Here is a 21,411-nt window from a genome sequence, read left to right on the forward strand (position 1 = left end):
TTTGTATGCCACTTCCTTGGCTTTAATACTATCCCTGATTTCCCTTGATAGCCACGGTTGAGCCACCTTCCCTTTTTTATTTTTACGCCAGAAAGGGATGTACAATTGTTGTAGTTCATCCATGAGGTCCCTAAATGTCTGCCATTGCCCATCCACTGTAAATCCCTTAAGTATCATTCGCCAATCTATCCTAGCCAATTCACGCCTCATACCTTCAAAGTTACCCTTCTTTAAGTTCTGGACCATGGTTTCTGAATTAACTGTTTCCTTCTCCATCCTAATGACCATATTATGGTCACTCTTCCCCAAGGGGCCTAGAGATCTCCAGGAATTAAACATAGAAACATAGAAACATAGAAAATAGGTGCAGGAGTAGGCCATTCGGCCCTTCGAGCCTGCACCACCACTCAATAAGATCATGAAGTACCCCACTCCTGCTTTCTCTCCATACCCCTTGATCCCTTTAGCCATAAGGGCCACATCTAACTCCCTTTTGAATATATCTAACGAACTGGCCTCAACAACTTTCTGTGGTAGAGAATTCCACAGGTTCACAATTCTCTGAGTGAAGAAGTTTCTCGGTCCTAAATGGCTTACCCCTTATCCTTGGACTGTGACCCCTGGTTCTGGACTTCCCCAACATCAGGAACATTCTTCCTGCATCTAACCTGTCCAATCCCGTCAGAATTTTATATGCTTCATGAGATCCCCGTCATCCTTCTAAATTCCAGTGAATATAAGCCTAGTCGATCCAGTCTTTCTTCATATGTCAGTGCTGCCATCCCGGGAATCAGTCTGCTGAACCCTAAATGTGAATCTGATGTGAGCAAAACCCAGAAAAAGATCAAAGGGTGTTAAGAAACAATGGTGGACATTTTTCATTTTCTGTGAATAATTTTTTCTATTAGTTGGTGACTGCACTACAAAAATACTTCATTATCTGTGAAGTGCTTTGGGACATCCTGAGGTTCTGAAAGGTGCTATATAAATGCAATCACGGCCATGCAACAGTTTAGAGGTTCCACGCACATCTCTCAACGGCTTTTCAATGGAAAAACTGCACATGGACATAAAAACATAAGAATTAGGAGCAGGCATCGGCCATTCGGCCCCTCAAGCCTGCTCCGCCATTCAGTAAGATCATGGCTGATCATTCACCTCAACTCCCCTTTCCCGCCCGATGCCAATATCCCTCGATTCCCCTAGAGTCAAAAAATCTATCGATCTCCGCCCTGAATATACTCAACGACTGAGCATCACAGCCCTCTGGGATGGAGAATTCCAAAGATTCACCACCGTCTGAGTGAAGAAATTTCTCCTTAGCTCAGTTTTAAATGGCCGACCCCTTATCCTGAGACTGTGCCCCCTGGTTCTAGACTCTCCTTCCTGGGGAAACAGCCTCTCAGCATCTACCCTGTCAATCCCCCTCAGAATCTTGTATGTTTCAATGAGATCACCTCTCATTCTTCTAAACTCCAGAGAGTATCGGCCCACGCTACTCAATGGCCTAGAAATCCCGGTTGAGGTCTTCCCACGCGAGTTCCCAGTCCTGAGGCCACTGACTGTGCGTCGCAGCACGTGCATGTCGGGACATGCGTAGGGCTGGAGCTGGAGTCACATGGCTCTGGGCAGCCAATCAAGGTTCAATATTTTCTCATTCATAATAAGGGAACTCAGTAAGTAGAAGTTCTGATTATTATGATTGAGGAACAGCCCCCAAACACCAAAACACTAATAAAAATTAGGAAAAATACACAACATATTTAAGATTAATTTAAAGTTCTTAATGTTTTATTCAAAAATATATATTTTTCCTATTTTTTAAAAAGCTTTTTTAAATATGGTTTAAAATAAACTTACCTTAGTGGGCAGGGTTTTTAACCAATAACATGTGTTTTTAAAATTTTATTTTATTATGTTTTTGTGTGTTTTAAAACTCTTACACCTGTAACAGTAGGCTATGCGCCTGCTTTGTTCAGATGCAAGAGTTTTCGGGACATTTGCTGGGCAAGAGATGGATAAATCCCACAATCTTTCCTGTGCGAATGTCCTGGTTGCTGAGATGTGGAGGATCTGTCAAGCTGGAGTGTGACAAATCGGGAAAGCCGGTTTTCAGCTCATGCGCATTGTGCAATGCCTTCCTGGGTCCGTACACACTCCGTACAGACCCGTGGAGGCCGGGATTTCTAGGCCAATCTCTCCTTATAGGACAATCCTCTCATCCCAGGGATCAATCTAGTGAACCTTTGTTGCACCGCCTCAAAGGCAAGTAGATCCTTCCTTAGCTTAGGAGACCAAAACTGTGCGCAGTACTCCAGGTGTGGTCTCACCAAGGCCCTGTACAATTTCAGCAAGACTTCCTTACTCTTGTACTCCAACCCTCGAGCAATAAAGGCCCACATGCCGTTTGCCTTCCTAATTGCTTGCTGTACCTGCATGCTAACTCTCTGTGTTTCCTGTACTGAGACACCCCAAGCCTCTGTGAACACCAACACGCGCGGAGATCTGAATAGGCCGCAAAGCCCCATAAAGGGGCCATGCACCCGGAATACAATTGGAGGGAACGTTGAATGCAAGTAAAGGGAGGAGTTACCTGTTATGTTTTTGTACAGGAATGTTTTTACCATTCGGAATAAGTTCGTGTTCAACTATTGATCCGTCGTCCATTTCCCTCCCGACCTGAAAGAGACCATCCAAAGGAAGCAAATGAAAAGTCGGAAATAGAATTTATTCTGTTGTGGGCAAGAGGGAGACAAGCCCAATCGACAGCAAGCGATTCAATCATTCGCACATTTAATAGGTTTGCATCATAATTCTCGGGCTCCCATTGTAGCAGAGGCATTGATTCATTGGGCGTAATGTGTGACTCTGTGTGAGCGTGTTAGACGGGTGATGTTGAGTGAGCTGCCCTTTATACATCTCTGTCAATCTGTTGGGAATGTAAATGGAGAGAGAGGTCTAAGGGGCAGCTGAATCGGTATCACCCATCTTACACTATTGCCCAAAGACAAAATTATCCCCATTTACGTGAAACTCTGGAGGAGAGAGGATTTTGATGGAAATGCATTAAATGTCATAATCCCGCACCCCCCAGCCAGGAGACACTTTCACAGGGAGCGTGGGTCTGAGACTGGGCTACAACATTGTGGTCCTGATTGACCAAACCCAAACTCCCTTTGAGCTTGGCTCCCCACTAAGAAATAAAGGGGGGAAAATTGGGCCGCGCCTCAGTTGGGGCAGGAACCGAGGTGGGGCGGTAATTTTAACGCCTTGAGAAAATTTACGCACTCCGCCCAGAAATTTGGCAGAATCCATCGAAGAGCTGACAGGGGCGATAAATCAGCCATTGCACACCAGAGCTTGGTGAGGGGGGGTGCAATAACGAAAGTTTGGTCGGTACATTTTGCGGGCCCATTGCGCATGCACGGAACTCCGAATCAGATCCCGGGAAAAGCCGAGTCTTAAAGGCACGGTGTAGTAATGCACCCATTAAAGTTTTCAAACTCACTTGTTTTCCCCCCGCGCTGTTATGTCTGTCTGCCGCTGCAAACTGGGAGGCTCACGCACCGTGCTGTGTGTAAACGTTGCACTGACTGTGACCTCCCAGGGAAGTGCTTCCTCATCCCTTTAAGTAGCCGCCAGTTAACGACTCTGCAAGCCTGCAGTGACTGTTTCTCCAGATGGTGTTATTGGTGGGCGCTCAATGAGGCAGCCGCACCGAATTTACCGACTGGGGCACAAGCGTGGGCATTGCACCAGGACAGACGTCAGGCTCGGAGCGATCATCAGCGGCCGTGCGCTACTGGTTTGTACTCCCGGTGAGCCTCGAATGACTTTTCGGTCGGGGCGCTAAACGCTGTGCTCCCGGTCAGTAACCTCTTACACTCACATTAACGCCCCCCTCTGGCCACTAACTGAGGCGTTAATCCAGCCCTATCTGTTCTCGGGATGTGGGTCCCATTTATTGGCCATCCCCAGCAACTGAACGGCTCACTGGGCCTCTTCAGACGTTGCTAAGTATCAACCATATCGTAGGAGTCACGTGTAGGTCTAATGGATAGGAGTGGCTGATTGCCTTGAAGGACATTAAATAGAGGCAGCTCGTGCAGAGCACGGAGTGCAGCAGCATAGAGTGGCATTTGTGAGTTTGGTAAGTGGGTGCGTTTTAAGGGTTATTCTCTTTAAACCATTTGGAGGCTGGAGTAAATTGTTAGTGGCAATTGCCAGACGCTTCTAAGTAAGTAGCAGTTTAATTTAAAGGGGAAAAGTTAAATAGTTGGGATCTTTCAGGTTTAGGCAGAGAAAAACAAGGTAACTCTCCAGTAGGAGGCAATTAGCAGTTAGTTAAAACCAGTTCTGCAAACGACTGACCAGTAGTGAGTCATCTGACCTAGATATAGTTTAAAAAGAGGCAGCTCATGTAGAGCACGGAGTGCAACAGCATAGAGTGGCATTTGTGAGTTTGGTAAGTGAGTGAGTTTGGGCAAGCGGGAGTGGCAGGTGTTGTTTTGTCTTGTTTTTCCTACCAGTGCTGACACTAGAGCAGCTGATAAGGAGTGCGAGAGTAGGAGACGGAGGCCCAGAGACCAGCCCAACCAGTTGCAGACAAAGATAGAGGGGTGCGAAATCGAGAGGTGATGTCACAGCCAAGCTGGTAAGTGGTTGGCTGTTCGACTGGTAAGTATAACTCTCTTTTAGACTGACTTTTAGATTGGTTTAATTGGCAGCGAACTACTAAGTAGCTGTTTGGTGTTTAAGTAAATTTTAGTAAGTAAATTAATTTAAGGTTTAAGTCATGGCAGGAGAGCTCGGACCCGTGTCGTGCTCCTCCTGTGCTATGTGGGAAGTCAGGGACGCTTCCAGTGGCGCTGGAGCTGTGGATGGACTCACTCTGGAGCATGCGCGATGCTGAGAATGTTGTGGATAGCACATTTAGTGAGTTGGTCACACCGCAGGTAAGGGTTAGGACAGATAGTGAATGGATGACCAAGAGACAAGGCAAGAGCAGGAAGGTAGTGCAGGAGTCCCCTGCGGTCATCTCCCTCCAAAACAGATATACCGTTTTGGATACTGTTGGGGGAGATGACTTACCAGGGGAAGGCACCAGCAGCCAGGTCCATGGCACTGTGGGTGGCTCTGTTGCACAGAAGGGTGGGAAAAAGAGTGGGAGAGCTATAGTGATAGGGGACTCTATTGTAAGGGGAATAGATAGGAGTTTCTGCGGCCGCAACCGAGACTCCAGGATGGTATGTTGCCTCCTTGGTGCAAGGGTCAAGGATGTCTCGGAGCGGCTGCAGAGCATTCTGGAGAGGGAGGGCGAAAAGCCAGTTGTCGTGGGACATGTAGGTACCAACGATATAGGTAAGAAGCGGGAAGAGGTCCTACAAGCTGAATTTAGGGAGCTGGGAGTTAAATTAAAAAGTAGGACCTCAAAGGTAGTAATCTCTGGATTGCTACCAGTGCCACATGCTAATCAGAGTAGTGGGAGCAGGATAGTTAGAATAAATACATGGCTTGAGCAGTGGTGCAAGAGGGAGGGATTCAAATTCCTGGGCCATTGGAACCAGTTCTGGGGAAAGTGGGACCTGTACAAAAGGGACAGTCTGCACTTGGGCAGGACTGGAACTGATGTCCTGGGGGTAACATTTGTTAATGTAGTTCGGGAGTGTTTAAACTAATATGGCAGGGGAATGGGAACCTATGCAGCGAGATAGGGCAAAGTAATATGGAGTCAGAAACAGATGGTAGAAAGGTAAAAAGCAATAGTGGAAGGCTGAGTAAACAAAGGCAAGAAATAAAAAGGGCCACACTACATCATAATTCTAAAAGGACAAAGGGTGTTAAAAAAACTAGCCTGAAGGCTTTGTGTCTTCATGCAAGGAGTATCCATAATAAGGTGGATGAATTAACTGTGCAAATAGATGTTAACAGATATGATGTGATTGGGATTACAGAGACGTGGCTCCAGGATGATCAGGGCTGAGAACTCAACATCCATGGGTATTCAACATTCAGGAAGGATAGAATAAAAGGAAAAGGAGGTGGGGTAGCATTGCTGGTTAAAGAGGAGATTATGCAATAGTTAGGAAGGACATTAGCTTGGATGATATGGAATCTATATGGGTAGAGCTGCAGAACACCAAAGGGCAAAAAAAGTTAGTGGGAGTTGTGTACAGACCTCCAAACAGTAGTAGTGATGTTGGGTAGGGCATCAAACAGGAAATTAGGGGTGCATGCAATAAAGGTGCAGCAGTTATCATGGGTGACTTTAATATGCATATAGATTGGGCTAACCAAACTGGAAACAATACAGTGGAGGAGGATTTCCTGGAGTGCATAAGGGATGGTTTTCTAGACCAATATGTTGAGGAACCAACTAGGGGGGAGGCCATCTTAGACTGAGTGTTGTGTAATGAGAGAGGATTAATTAGCAATCTCATTGTGCGAGGACCCTTGGGAAAGAGTGACCATAATATGGTGGAATTCTACATTAGGATGGAGAATGAAACAGTTAATTCATAGACCATGGTCCAGAACTTAAAGAAGTGTAACTTTGAAGGTATAAGGCGTGAATTGGCTAGGATAGATTGGCGAATGATACTTAAGGGGTTGACTGTGGATGGCCAATGGCAGACATTTAGAGACCGCATGGATGAACTACAACAATTGTACATTCCTGTCTGGCGTAAAAATAAAAAAGGGAAGGTGGCTCAACCGTGGCTATTAAGGGAAATCAGGGATAGTATTAAAGCCAAGGAAGTGGCATACAAATTGGCCAGAAATAGCAGTGAACCCGGGGACTGGGAGAAATTTAGAACTCAGCAGAGGAGGACAAAGGGTTTGATTAGGGCAGGGAAAATAGAGTACGAGAGGAAGCTTGCAGGGAACATTAAGACGGACTGCAAATGTTTCTATAGATATGTAAAGAGAAAAAGGTTAGTAAAGACAAACGTAGGTCCGCTGCAATCAGAATCAGGGGAAGTCATAACAGGGAACAAAGAAATGGCAGACCAATTGAACAAGTACTTTGGTTCGGTATTCATTAAGGAGGACACAAACAACCTTCCGGATATAAAAGGGGTCAGAGGGTCTAGTAAGAAGGAGGAACTGAGGGAAGTCCTTATTAGTCGGGAAATTGTGTTGGGGAAATTGATGGAATTGAAGGCCGATAAATCCCCAGGGCCTGATGGACTGCATCCCAGAGTACTTAAGGAGGTGGCCTTGGAAATAGCGGATGCATTGACAGTCATTTTTCAACATTCCATAGACTCTGGATCAGTTCCTATGGAGTGGAGGGTAGCCAATGTAACCCCACTTTTTAAAAAAGGAGGGAGAGAGAAAACAGGGAATTATAGACCGGTCAGCCTGACATCGGTAGTGGGTAAAATGATGGAATCAATTATTAAGGATGTCATAGCAGCGCATTTGGAAAGAGGTGACATGATAGGTCCAAGTCAGCATGGATTTGTGAAAGGAAAATCATGCTTGACAAATCTTCTGGAATTTTTTGAGCATGTTTCCAGTAGAGTGGACAAGGGAGAACCAGTTGATGTGGTGTATTTGGACTTTCAGAAGGCTTTTGACAAGGTCCCACACAAGAGATTAATGTGCAAAGTTAAAGCACATGGGATTGGGGGTAGTGTGCTGACGTGGATTGAGAACTGGTTGTCAGACAGGAAGCAAAGCATAGGAGTAAATGAGTACTTTTCAGAATGGCAGGCAGTGACTAGTGGGGTACCACAAGGTTCTGTGCTGGGGCCCCAGCTGTTTACATTGTACATTAATGATTTAGACGAGGGGATTAAATGTAGTATCTCCAAATTTGTGGATGACACTAAGTTGGGTGGCAGTGTGAGCTGCGAGGAGGATGCTATGAGGCTGCAGAGTGACTTGGATATGTTAGGTGAGTGGGCAAATGCATGGCAGATGAAGTATAATGTGGATAAATGTGAGGTTATCCACTTTGGTGGTAAAAACAGAGAGACAGACTATTATCTGAATGGTGACAGATTAGGAAAAGGGGAGGTGCAACGAGACCTGGGTGTCATGGTACATCAGTCATTGAAGGTTGGCATGCAGGTACAGCAGGCGGTTAAGAAAGCAAATGGCATGTTGGCCATCATAGCGAGGGGATTTGAGTACAGGGGCAGGGAGGTGTTGCTACAGTTGTACAGGGCCTTGGTGGGGCCACACCTGGAGTATTGTGTATAGTTTTGGTCTCCTAACTTGAGGAAGGACATTCTTGCTATTGAGGAAGTGCAGCGAAGGTTCACCAGACTGATTCGGGACTGACATATCAAGAAAGACTGGATCAACTGGGCTTGTATTCATTGGAGTTCAGAAGAATGAGAGGGGATCTCATAGAAACGTTTAAAATTCTGATGGGTTTAGACAAGTTAGATGCTCAGCTGTCTCAGTCGAACCCATATCATGCCAGTGAAGATCAGCTAGAGTTTGTGCGCCTGTACCTCAGCAGGATTAATAATCCCAGAGAGGGGAGGAGACAAATCAGTGAGAGAGGAAAAGAGCAAGAGCGACCTACTGTGAAATCCTGGCAGAATACGTCTTCGATATCATCATTCTCATAATTGAGAAGCTCCTGGAGATTTCTGCAGGCAAAGAGAGAAGCAAGTTAATGAACATCGGCTGACTAACGATTGTCAAAGAAAGCAAGTACGTTTATATGTGACTGAAGCACTGTGCTACAGATGGCTAGCAAACGATTTCTTTAAACGGAGAGGTGGGTCTCTGCCTAGTTTGCTACAAGACCTGATCTACGTTGAAAACAGGAGCCATTTACATTTCTCTGTCGGCTCAGTGCCTAAATCACTTCTGTCTTGCTTGCTTCCTACGATAAGGACGGACAAAACGCAGGAATCTGCCTCCCAGCGCAACACTTCACACAACAGTGTTGCCTGCCGTTTGTGTTTTCAATTCAACAACAACTTGCATTTATATAGCGCCTTTAACGTAGTAAAACATCCTGAGGCGCTTCACAGGAGCGATTGTCAAACAAAATTTGACACTGAGTCACATATGGAAAAATTAGGGCAGGTGACCAAAAGCTTGGTCAGAGAGGTAGGTTTTAAGGAGCGTCTTAAAGGAGGAGAGAAAGGTAGAGATTTGGAGAGGTTTAGGGAGGGAGTTCCAGAGCTTGGGGCCCAGGCAACAGAAGGCACGGCCACCGATGGTGGAGTGATTATAATCAGGGATGCTTAGGAGGGAAGAATTAGAGGAGCGCAGACATTTTTACAAGCTGTGGGCCTGGAAGAAATTACAGAGATAGGGAGGGGCGAGGCCATGGAGGGATTTGAAAACAAAGATGATAATTTTTAAATCGAGGCGTTGGTTAATCGGGAGCCAATGTAGGGTCAGCGAGCACGGGGGGGTGATGGGTGAGCGGGACTCGGTGCGAGTTAGGACACGGGGCAGCGAGCACACGGGATGATGGGTGAGTGGGACTTGGTGCGAGTTAGGACACGGGGCAGCCGAGTTTTCGATGACCACAAGTTTACGGAGGGTGGAAGATGGGAGGCCAGCCAGGAGAGCGTTGGAATAGTCACATCTAAAGGTAACAAAGGCATGGATGAGGGTTTCAGCAACGGATGAGCTGAGGCAGGGGTAGGGTCGGGCGATGTTATGGAGGTGGAAATACACAGTCTTCGTGCTCTGTGGTCGGAAGCACATCTCGGGGGTAAATATGACACCAAGGTTGCGAACAGTCTACGCTGCTATTCTCGGCAACATCCTGTCAAACAGTTAGGGGACAAGCCCAAATACTTGAAGGGAAATATTTCCGAGCTTTGGGGACTCATTGGATAGCTCTGCTAAAGAGCTGACACAGGGACGATGGGCCGTACGGCCTCCGTCTGTGCTCCTTCATCAGGAATAGGAGCAGGAGTCGGCCATTTGACCACTCGAGCCTGCTCCACCATTCAATAAAATTGTGGCTGATCTGATCTTGGCCTCAGCTCCACTTTCCTGCCTGTCCAATGAGTACCGGCCCAACCTGCTCAACCTTTCCTCATCATCTCAGGAATCAACTTAGTGAACCTTCTCTGAACTGCCTCCAGTGCAAGTATATCCTTCCTTAAATACAGAGACCAAAACTGTACGCAGTACTCCAGGTGTGGCCTCACCAATACCCTGTACAGTTGTAGCAGGATTTCTCTGCTTTTATACTCCATCCCCCTTGCAATAAAGGCCAACATTCCATTTGCCTTCCTGATTACTTGCTGTACCTGCATACTAACTGTTTGTGTTTCATGCACAAGGACCCCCAGGTCCCGCTGTACCGCAGTATTCTGCAGTCTCTCTCTCTCAAGTTTCCACGTGGTGGCTCTCAACCGGCCTTTGACAGAAGTGAATAACAGAAGTTTGACTCACTGCCCTACTGTCGGTGAGAGTTCCTTCAGGTCATCCAGGGTTGGCCGGACACGCAGCAGTTTTTTGTACAGGGCCAATGGGAAGTGGAAGTCTGCCACGAGGCCATGGTATAGAGCGAGCCAACAGAGAATCCCCACCAGGCGGAATAGGTCAGCGATTTCTGGCTCCTGTGTAGGGAAAAACCAACACCATAATTGCTGCTATGCAAAGTCTTAACGCAACTTGATACAACTGAATTACATGGGGACAGGAGAAGGCCATTCAGCCCCTCGAGCCTGTTCCGTCATTCAATGGGATCGTGGCTGATCTGTATCTTAACTCCATCCGCTCGCCTCAGCTCCATCTCCTTTTACCCTTGGCAAGCAAAAAGCTCTCAGTCTCAGATTTAAATGATTCATTGAGCTAACCCCTACTGCTTTGTGTGGGAGAGAGTTCTACACTTCTCCCACCCTGTGTGTGAAGTGTTTCCCAGCTTTGCTCCTCAATGGCCTGGCTCTGATGTTAAGGTGATGTCCTCTTGTTCTAGACTCCATCCACCAACGGACAAGGCCTATATCCATCTACCCTACCAATGCCTTTCAGGATCCAAAAAACCCCAATCAAATCAGCCCTTAACCTTGTATATTCCAGGGAATAGGAGTTTAAGTAAACTTGGTGCTATTGAATGACCCAGAAACAGACCTTGCCAGTGTTCATGTTCCACACGAGCTTCCTCCCACGCTATTTACTTCATCTCACCCGGTCACCATATCCTTCGATTCCTTTCTCCCTCATGTTCATATCTAGCTTCCCCTTAAATGCATCGATGCTGTTCGTCTAAATCACTCCCTGTGGCCGCAAGTTCCACATTCTCACCACTCATGACGTTGAGTCTCATTATTACAAGTTAAAGGGCGTTAACATCAGAAAAGAAAAGAAAGACTTGCATTTATATAGCACCCTTCACGACCACCAGACGTCTCAAAGCACTTTACAGCCAAAAAGTGTGGTCACTGTTCTAATGTGGGAAACGCGGCAGCCAATTTGCACACAGCAAGCCCCAACAAACAGCAATGTGATAATGACCCAGATAATCTGTTTTAGTGATGTTGATTGAGGGATAAATATTGGCCCAATGACACCGGGGATAACTCCCCTGCTCTTCTTCAAAATAGTGTCATGGGATCTTTTACATCCACCTGAGAGAGCAGACAGGGTCTTGATTTAACGTCTCAGCTGAAAGACAGCATCTCCGACAGTGCGGCGCTCCCTCAGTCCTGCACCAGGACTGTCAGCCTAGATTTTTGTGCTCAAGTACCTGGAGTGGGGTTTGAACCCACAACCTTGTGACTCAAGGCAACATTGCTACCCACTGAGCCACGGCTGACAGTACTGCAGTAAGTGCACCGCTGTGAATATTAACTCTGCAACTTAAAGGCTTTACACGAACAAAACTTATGACTTCGTGACTCAGGTGTCAGCACTCCCGTCTCCGAGTCCGAAGGTCGTGGGTTCATGGTCCCACTCCAGAGACTTGAGCACAAACATCAGGCCGACACTTCAGTGCAGCACTGAGGGAGTGCTGCAGTGTCGGAGGTGCCAAGAGTCTAAGATTCACGTACCCATTCGGGAAACCAAACAAGCCTGGATTCTTCATATAGCTTGAATGCCTTTGGTAGCGTACACAGTTCCTTGGTAATGATAGAGAAGAATTCCTGTGACACACCGCCTTCATCAATACCTGATTCACCCACAAACTTCACCTGAAATAATGGAAACAAAGAGACCAGAATTAGAAATCTGTACTTTTATTTCCTCTGATTTGTACCCTCCGATTTTCCCTCTTCTTAACCCTCTACAACAACAACTTGCATTTATATAGCATCTTTAATGTGGTAAAACATCCCAAGATACTTCACGGGAGCGATTATCAAACAAAATTTGTGACATCGAGCCTTATAAGGAGATATTAGGCCAGGTGACCAAAAGCTTTGCCAAAGAGATAGGTTTTAAGGAGCATATTAAAGGAGGAGAGAGAGGTAGAGGTGGAGAGATTTAGGCAGGGAGTTCCAGAGCTTGGGGCCCAGGCAGCTGAAGGCACTGCGATTATAATCAGGGTTGAGCGATTATAATCAGGGATGCTCAAGAAGCCAGAATTGGAAGAGTGCCGAAATTTTGGAGGGTTGTGGGGCTGGAGGAGGTTACAGAAATAGGGAGGGGTGTAGGGGCTGGAGGAGGTTCCAGAGATAGGGAGAGGTGTAGGGGCTGGAGGAGGTTCCAGAGATAGGGAGGGGTGTAGGGGCTGGAGGAGGTTACAGAGATAGGGAGGGGTGTAGGGAGTGGAGGAGGTTCCAGAGATAGGGAGGGGCGAGGCCATGGCGAGGTTTGAAAACAAGGATGAGAATTTTAAAATCGAGGTGTTGCCGGACCAGGAGTCACTGTAGTTCACCGGGCACAGAGGGTGATGGGTGCACGGGACTCGATGTGAGTTAGGACACGGGGCACAGGGGGTGATGGGTGAGCGGGACTCGGTGCGAGTTAGGACACGGGGCAGTGAGCACAGTGGGTGATGGGTGAGCGGGACTCGGTGCGAGTTAGGACACGGGGCAGTGAGCACAGGGGGTGATGGGTGAGTGGGACTTGGTGCGAGTTAGGACACGGGGCAGTGAGCACAGGGGTGATGGGTGAGTGGGACTCGGGGCGAGGTAGGACATGGGCAGCAGGGTTTTGGATGATGTCAAATGTTTATGGAGGGTGGAAGATAGGAGGCCGGCCAGGAGAGCGTTGCAATAGTCAGGAAGTGTGTTAGAGGTAGGAAAGGCACAAATAAGGCTTTCTCAACAGCAGATGGTTGTAAGATAATAGCATCTCATTAGAATGTCAACTGGAGGAAATATATTAAAGTGAGGCAGAAAAATGTTCACCATTGTCAATGCGTTTGACACATTGTGTACTTTACAAAGTTGGAACTTTTAACCCAACAAGATTCTACATAATAAAAACAGAAAATACTGTAAAACACTCAGCAGGTCAGGCAGCATCTACGGAGCAAGAAACAGAGATAATGTTTCTGGTCGATGGCCTTTCATCAGAAGTGGAAGAAGTTAAACAGTTTATAAGCAAGAACTGAGTCAAGGACAAGTGTCGGGTGGGTGGGTGGGGGTGAGGGTGAGGGTGTGGAGAACAAAGGAGAAAGGTCTGTGTTCGGGTGGGTGCCATGAGATCTTTTACGTCCACCTGAAAGAGCAGATGGGGCTAACATCAGTTTAACTTCTCATCCTAAAGACGGCACCTCCTCCAGTGCGGCGCTCCCCCAGGGCTGCCCCTACGACAGTGCAGCAATCCCTCAGCATTGCCCCTCCGACAGCGCAATGCTCCCTCACTACTGCCCCTCCGACAGTGCAGCACTTCCTCAGCATTGCCCCTCCGACAGTGCAGCACTCCCTCAGTATTGCTCCTCCGACAGTGCGGCGCTCCCTCAGTACAGCGCTCCCTCAGTACTGCCCCTCCAACAGTGCGGCGCCCCCTCAGTACTGTCCCTCCGACAGTGTAGCACTCCCTCAGCATTGCCTCTCCGACAGTGCAGCACTCCCCTCAGCACTGCCCCTCCGACAGTGCGGCACTCCCTCAGCACTGCATTGGACTGTCAGCCTAGATTTCTGTACTCAAGTCCCTGGAGTGGGATTTGAACCCACAACCTTCTGACCCAGAGGCGAGTGTGCTACCCACCAAGCTACAGCTAATTAAATCTACACATATTGGTAAGAAGAACACAAGTGTGTATTTTGGTGGACACCAGGGCTTTGACATCAAATAGTAAGAAGGTGTTTCAAGAGATTCGTATGTTCTTATGTTCTAACTGCCCTGTATGCTTTCCCTGATCTGGGAAGCTCATTTTGACAAGTTCTGAACATTCTAGACTGGTGGCTCATTCTTGGTAAATGTATGTTTTCTGTCAAACAAGGCTGTCTTGAATAAGACAAAGAAAGATGAAAGAACTTGCATTTCTATTATAAAAGCAAAACAGCACAGATGCTGGAAGTCTGAAATAAAAACAGCAAATGCTGGAAACACTCAGCGGGTCAGGCAGCATCTGTGGGGAGAGAAACAGAGTTAACGTTTTGGGTCGATGGGCGTTCATCAGAACTGGAATAAGTTTGAGATGGTACAGGGTTTTAAGCAAGTGCAGGGGCAGGGAAAGTGGGGGAGGGGAGCAAAGAACAAAAGGGTGGGAGGCAGGAGAGATTGAATGACAAAAGGGATGGTGGTGTGAGGCAAAAGGAACGGTAATGGGACAAGTAAAGGAACAAAAGGTGGGTCTGGACGAGGTGGAAATGGAAACGGCAGAAACATCAACAGCTGCCATCTGACAAAATGGGGGCAGAGGTAACGGTCTGAAATTGTTGACCTCGATGTTGAGTCCAGAAGGCTGTAAAGTGCCCAATCGAAAGATGAGGTGCTGTTCCTCGAGCTTACGTTGAGCTTCGTTGGAACAGTGCAGGAGGCCAGAGGTGGACGGAGAGGTCAGAGTGCGAATGGGGCAGAGAATAAAAGTGGCAGGCGACCGGAAGCTCAGGGTCACACTTACGGACTGAACGGAGGTGTTTCGCAAAGCGGTCACGCAATCTGCGTTTGGTTTCCCCAATGTAGAGGGGACCACATCGTGAGCAGCGAATACAGTATACTACATTGCAACAAGTACAAGTAAATCGCTGTTTCACCTGGAAGGAGTGCTTGGGGCCCTGGACGGGAAGGGAGGAGGTAAAACGACAGGAGTTGCATCTCCTGCACTTGCACGGGAAGGTGCCGTGGGAAGGAGAGGGGGTAAAAAGGCACCTATTGCATTTAATCTGTAACTTGCATTTCTGTAGCACCTTTCGTGACCTCAGGATGTCCCAAAGGCGTTTACAGCCAATTAAGTACTTTTGATGTGTAGTCTCTGTTGTAACATGGGAAACGCGGCAGCCAATGAGATAATGAGTAACTAGTGGGGTGCCGCAGGGATCAGTGCTGGGACCCCAACTATTTACAATCTATATTAACGACTTGGAAGAAGGGACTGAGTGTAACGTAGCCAAGTTTGCTGACGCTACAAAGATGGGAAGAAAAGCAATGTGTGAGGATACACAAAAAATCTGCAAAAGGACATAGACAGGCTAAGGGAGTGGGCAAAAATTTGGCAGATGGAGTATAATATTGGAAAGTGTGAGGTTATGAATTTGGCAGAAAAAAAATCAAAGAGCAAGTTATTATTTAAATGGAGAAAGATTGTAAGGTGTGCATGAAACACAAAAGGTTAGTATGCAGGTACAGCAAGTGATCAGGAAGGCCAATGGAATCTTGGCCTTTATTGCAAAGGGGATGGAGTATAAAAGCAGGGAAGTCTTGCTACAGTTGTACAGGGTATTGGTGAAGCCACACCTGGAATACTGCGTGCAGTTTTGGTTTCCATATTTACGAAAGGATATACTTGCTTTGGAGGCAGTTCAGAGAAGGATCACAAGGTTGATTCCGGAGATGAGAGGGTTGACTTATGAGGAAAGATTGAGTAGGTTGGGCCTCTACTCATTAGAATTCAGAAGAATGAGAGGTGATCTTATCGAAACGTATAAGATTATGAGGGGGCTCGACAAGGTGGATGCAGAGAGGATGTTTCCACTGATAGAGGAGACTAGAACTAGAGGGCATAATCTTAGAATAAGGGGCCGCCCATTTAAAACTGAGATGAGAAGAAATTTCTTCTCTGAAGGTTGTAAATCTGTGGAATGCGCTGCCTCAGAGAGCTGTGGAAGCTGGGACATTGAATAAATTTAAGACAGAAATAGACAGTTTCTTAAACGATAAGGGGATAAGGGGTTATGGGGAGCGGGCAGGGAAGTGAAGCTGAGTTCATGATCAGATCAGCCATGATCGTATTAAATGGCGGAGCAGGCTCGAGGGGCCGTATGGCCGACTCCTGCTCCTATTTCTTATGTTCTTATGCTCTTATAATCTGCTTTTTAGTAATGTTGGTTGAGGGATAAATATTGCCCTGGAAACCAGGGAGAACATCCCTGCTCTTCTTTGAAATGTTGCCATGGGATCAGTTTCAGCCACCTGAGGGCAGGTGGAGCTATGAAAGATGGCACCTCCGACAGTGCAGCACTCCCTCAGCACTGCACCGGCAGTGTCATCTTAGATTTCTGTGTTCAAGTCTCTGGAGTGGGACTTGAACCCATGACCTTCTGACTCAAGAGGCGAGAACTGTACTGCGTACAGTTTGGGTCTCCTTATTTAAGGAAGGATATACTTGCGTTGGAGGCAGTTCAGAGAAGGTTCACTCGGTTGATTCCTGAGATGAAGGAATTGTCTTATGAAGAAAGGTTGAGCAGGTTGGGCCTCTACTCATTGGAGTTTAGAAGAATGAGAGGTGATCTTATTGAAATATATAAGATTCTGAGAGGTCTTGACAGGGTAGATGCAGAGAGGATGTTTCCCCTCGAGGGAGAATCTAGAACTAGGGGGCATAGTTTCAGAATAAGGTGTCGTCCATTTAAAATGGAGATGAGGAGGAATTTCTTCTCTCAGAGGGTCATGAATCTGTGGCATTCTCTGCCCCAGAGAGCTGTGGAGGCTGGGTCATTGAATATATTTAAGATGGAGATAGACAGATTTTTGAACGATAAGGGAGTCAAGAGTTATGGGAAGCAGGTGAGGAAGTGGAGCTGAGGCCAAGATCAGATCAGCCATGATCCTATTAAATGACGGAACAGGCTCGAGGGGCCAAATGGCCGACTCCTCTCCTATTTCTTATAAGAACATATAAGAACATAAGAAATATGTTCTTATGAGAATGCTATCCAAAGAGCCATAGCTGACACTATAGCAACTCAGTTCTGGTATCATCCTTCTGAATCTTTTTTGCACCTTCATCAGCGCCTCTATATCCTTTTTATAATGTGTTGATCAAAAATGTGTACACTACTCCAAGTATGATTGAACCATGTTAGCAGTAAAAAGCCAGGGAGCATTTTTACTTTAAGGCAACAAGATCTATTTCTGAACAGAGGAGGGATGAAGATCAATAGATGGGGTGAGATCAATTAAAAAGACATTGGCTTGCCGAGCCAAATCCTCTCGTTCTTATGCTCCTATATTGAGCAAAACGGAGAGGAGAGATGGAGAGAGGGAATGAAGCAAAGAAACTATTTGTGTTTTGACACTTCCTCAGGACATCCCAAAGAACTACTTATGAATTATAGTCACTGTTGGCAAACCAAGAAGCTAATGTACACACAGCAAGATCCCACAAACAGCAATGCCCATTGTTTTAAACTGGTAAACTTTCACCTGAAGTAAACCACGGAGTCTTATATCACTGCAGCATCTTAATTGTGCCAAGGTGTTTTGAAGGATATCTGGTCTGTTGATAAGTAGAAAGCATCTGGGTAAAAATAGATTACAAATCGTTAACAAGAAATTAAGATCATCTTCAGTTGGTACTAAATCCTCAACATTCTCACTATCATAATCCACATCATCAAAATCAAAATCCACGCAATCATCATCGTCGTATTCGTCAGAAAAGTCAAAAGTGTGCCCAGTAAAAGCATCAATGTTCCCAGTAGAGGCATCAATGTTCCCAGTCGAGGCATCAATGTTACCAGTAGAAGCTTCAATGTTCTCAGTAGAGGCATCAATATTCCCAGTAGAGGCATCAATGTTCCCAGTAGAGACATCAATGTTCCCAATAGAAGCTTCAATGTTCCCAGTAGAGGCATCAATGTTTCCAGTAGAGGCATCAGTGTTCCCAGTAGAGGCATCAATGTTCCCAGTAGAAGCTTCAATGTTCCCATTAGAGGCATCAATGTTCCCAGTAGAAGCTTCAATGTTCCCAGTAGAAGCTTCAATGTTCCCAGTGGAGACATCAATATTCCCAGTAGAGACATCAATGATCCCAGTAGAAGCTTCAGTGTTCCCAACAGAGGCATCAATGTTCCCAGTAGAAACATCAATGTTCCCAGTAGAGACATCAATGTTCCCAGTAGAGGCATCTATGTTCCCAGTAGAGACATCAACATTCCCAGTAGAGGCATTAATGTTCCCAGTAGAGACATCAATGTTCCCAGTAGAGGCATCAATGTTCCCAGTAGAGGCATTGATGTTCCCAGTAGAGGCATCGATGTTCCCAGTAGAGACATCACTGTTCCCAGTAGAGACATCGATGTTCCCAGTAGAGACATCAATGTTCCCAGTAGAAGCTTCAATGTTCCCAGTAGAGACATCAATGTTCCCAGTAGAAGCTTCAATGTTCCCAGCAGAAGTTTCAATGATCCCAGTAGAGACATCAGTGTTCCCAGTAGAGCCATCAATGTTCCTAGTAGAAGCTTCAATTATCCCAGTAGACACATCAATGTTGCCCATAGAAGTTTCAATGTTCCCAGTAGAAGCTTCAATGTTCCCAGTAGAGGCTTCAGTGTTCCCAGTAGAGGCATCGATGTTCCAAGTAGAGGCATCAATGTTCCCAGTAGAAGCTTCAATGTTCCCAGTAGAGGCATCAATGTTCCCAGTAGAGGCCTCAATGTTCCCAGTAGAGGCATCAACATTCCCAGTAGAGGCATCAATGTTCCCAGTAGAGACATCAATATTCCCAGTAGAGGCATCAATGTTCCCAGTAGAGGCATCAATGTTCCCAGTAGAGGCATCAGTGTTCTCAGTAGAAGCTTCAATGTTCCCAGTAGAGGCACCAATGTTCCCAGTAGAGACATCAATATTCCCAGTAGAGACATCAATGTTCCCAGTAGAGGCACCAATGTTCCCAGTAGAGACACCAATGTTCCCAGTCGAGACATCAATGATCCAGCTATTGCCAAAGTTCATTTTTTCATCGACGATTATTCCTCGCTGGAAGAAATAATGTAATATTAGAAATATATTTTGTAAAGCAATCTAACTAAACGACTATCAATATACGATAAAGCAGAACTACACAATAATACTTACTTGCATTCTCAAGTGCGAGACTCTCTGGAAAATCTTAATTTTGTTTTCCATATTAAAGATGCAATTGTAGGGAATCAATTGTAACATTGCTATCTGTGAAATAAAACATCAAATTAACGATTCAGATGTATATTTGATCATTTTTGTCCATTAATTTTAGTTTAGCTTCCATTAAAATTATTATTGTAAACATTCCCTGAACACAGACCAGTTCTATCATAACTGATGATGCGTATCACGAATGATGGATATCCATTGTTGGTATAACACCTTCCTTATCCTTTCAACAGATTCGAAAAGCAAAGAGAATTCACTTCATTTATTCTTATCTCAAAATATTCTTCTTTAAACTTCTAACAAATAGTGCCGTTTAACCCTAAATGTCTAAAACCATCTGTGTGGGGAACTTGTAGGGAAATTGCATGTGATTGGCTTATCCAATCCTATTCACGTTACCTGGTCTTGAAGGTAGGAAAAAGTTCCTACTGAGTGAAACGTTGTGTCTCTTTTTATGATCTAGTTTCGACTGCAGTCAACACAACCAGGTGTTTTATAGCCCTTTGAACAGATTGCTAGACAGGGATGTGGTGCCCTGTGTCTTGTCACACCGTAACTATGATAGTTCCTGTTATGTATTGAATAAAAAGTCTGACCAGATACTGTGAGCTCAACGTAAAGTGTGACCTTAGTCTTTTATTACAGGTCTCCAGAGTGCCTCTCCAGCCTGTGAGGCCGCCTTATGTACAGGTGCTCCCAAGGGATTGTGGGATCCCTTGGGACTCCAGGGGATGAGCCCTCTGGTGGTTAAACAAGGTTACATATATAACATCACTCCCCCCCCCCCCCCCCCAAAGTCAACAGTGTAACTATTTACAAGGTGAGTCGATCTGGGGCCTTTCTTTCCCTGGTTGATTGTCTCGGTGCAAATGCTGGTTTTGGTGAGTCGTTTGTTGGGCCCTCGCTGGGCTGCTGTGCAGCTGGCCATGCAGCGTTGCCTGGTGTGGTGAGTCCTGCTGGGTTGCAGCGGGTGATGGGTTCTGCTTCATGGTCAACCGCTGGGTCGGTTGCCACTGGTATGTGTGTTGAAGGGTCAAAAAAGGTAGGGTCTATTGTGGGTTGCTCAGGATAGTCCGTGAATCTGAGTTTGGTTTGGTCCAAATGTTTCCTGTAGGTGAGTCCATATGAAAGTTTGACCCGAAACACCCTACTCCCCTCTTTGGCCTCGACAGTGCCGGGAAGCCACTTGGGACCTTGTCCATAGTTCAACACAAATACAGGATCATTAATCTCAATTTCGCGTGACGCATTAGCGCGATCATGATATGTACATTGTTGAAGCCGCCTGCTCTCTACCTAACGAGAGCCTTGTCTTAAGTGCCCTTTTCATGAGCAGTTCAGTGGGTGGAATCCCAGTGAGTGAGTGGGGTCTTGTGCGGTAGCTAAGCAGGACTCGGGATAGGCGAATCTGCAGTGAGCCTTCAGTTACCCTCTTCAAGCTCTGCTTGATTGTTTGCACTGCTCTCTCTGCCTGACCATTGGATGCTGGTTTGAACAGAGCAGATGTGATATATTTGATCCCATTGCGGGCCATGAACTCTTAGAACTCGGCACTGGTGAAACACGGCCCGTTGTCACTCACAAGGACATCAGGCAGGCCGTGCGTGACAAACATGGCCCGCAGGCTTTCAGTGGTAGCAGCGGACGTGCTTGCCAACATTATCTCGCATTCAATCCATTTGGAGTACCCATCTGCAACCACTAGGAACATTTTTCCCAAGAACAGGCCTGCATAGTCGACATGGACCCTAGACAACGGTTTGGAGGGCCAAGACCATAAACTTAGTGGCGCCTCCCTGGGTGCATTGCTTAACTGTGAACATGTATTACATTTGTGCACGCAGGACTCTAAGTCCGCATTGATACCGGACCACCACACGTGGGATCTGGCTATCGCTTTCATCATTACAATGCCTGGGTGGGTACTATGGAGATCACTGATGAAAGTGCCCTGCTCTTTTTTTGGTACCACTACCCGATTGCCCCACAGAAGGCAGTCTGCCTATA

General features: G+C 46.3%; 1 protein-coding gene across 1 annotated transcript in view; it reads right to left on the reverse strand.

The window, feature by feature from the left end:
• Nucleotides 1–21,411, reverse strand: part of LOC139231919 (probable E3 ubiquitin-protein ligase HERC4) — an 86,237-nt gene that overhangs the window by 10,539 nt on the left and 54,287 nt on the right. The window contains exons 19-24 of the mRNA XM_070862541.1: nt 19,348–19,440; nt 17,695–19,248; nt 11,988–12,128; nt 10,387–10,553; nt 8,543–8,609; nt 2,594–2,679 (exon numbers count right to left, since the gene is read on the reverse strand). Of these exons, the coding sequence (XP_070718642.1) occupies nt 2,594–2,679; nt 8,543–8,609; nt 10,387–10,553; nt 11,988–12,128; nt 17,695–19,248; nt 19,348–19,440 (2,108 nt within the window). The remainder of the gene's footprint in view (nt 1–2,593; nt 2,680–8,542; nt 8,610–10,386; nt 10,554–11,987; nt 12,129–17,694; nt 19,249–19,347; nt 19,441–21,411) is intronic.

The sequence above is a fragment of the Pristiophorus japonicus genome, chromosome 2 (assembly GCF_044704955.1).
Source record: "Pristiophorus japonicus isolate sPriJap1 chromosome 2, sPriJap1.hap1, whole genome shotgun sequence".
In the NCBI taxonomy this organism is placed as follows: Eukaryota; Metazoa; Chordata; class Chondrichthyes; family Pristiophoridae; genus Pristiophorus; species Pristiophorus japonicus.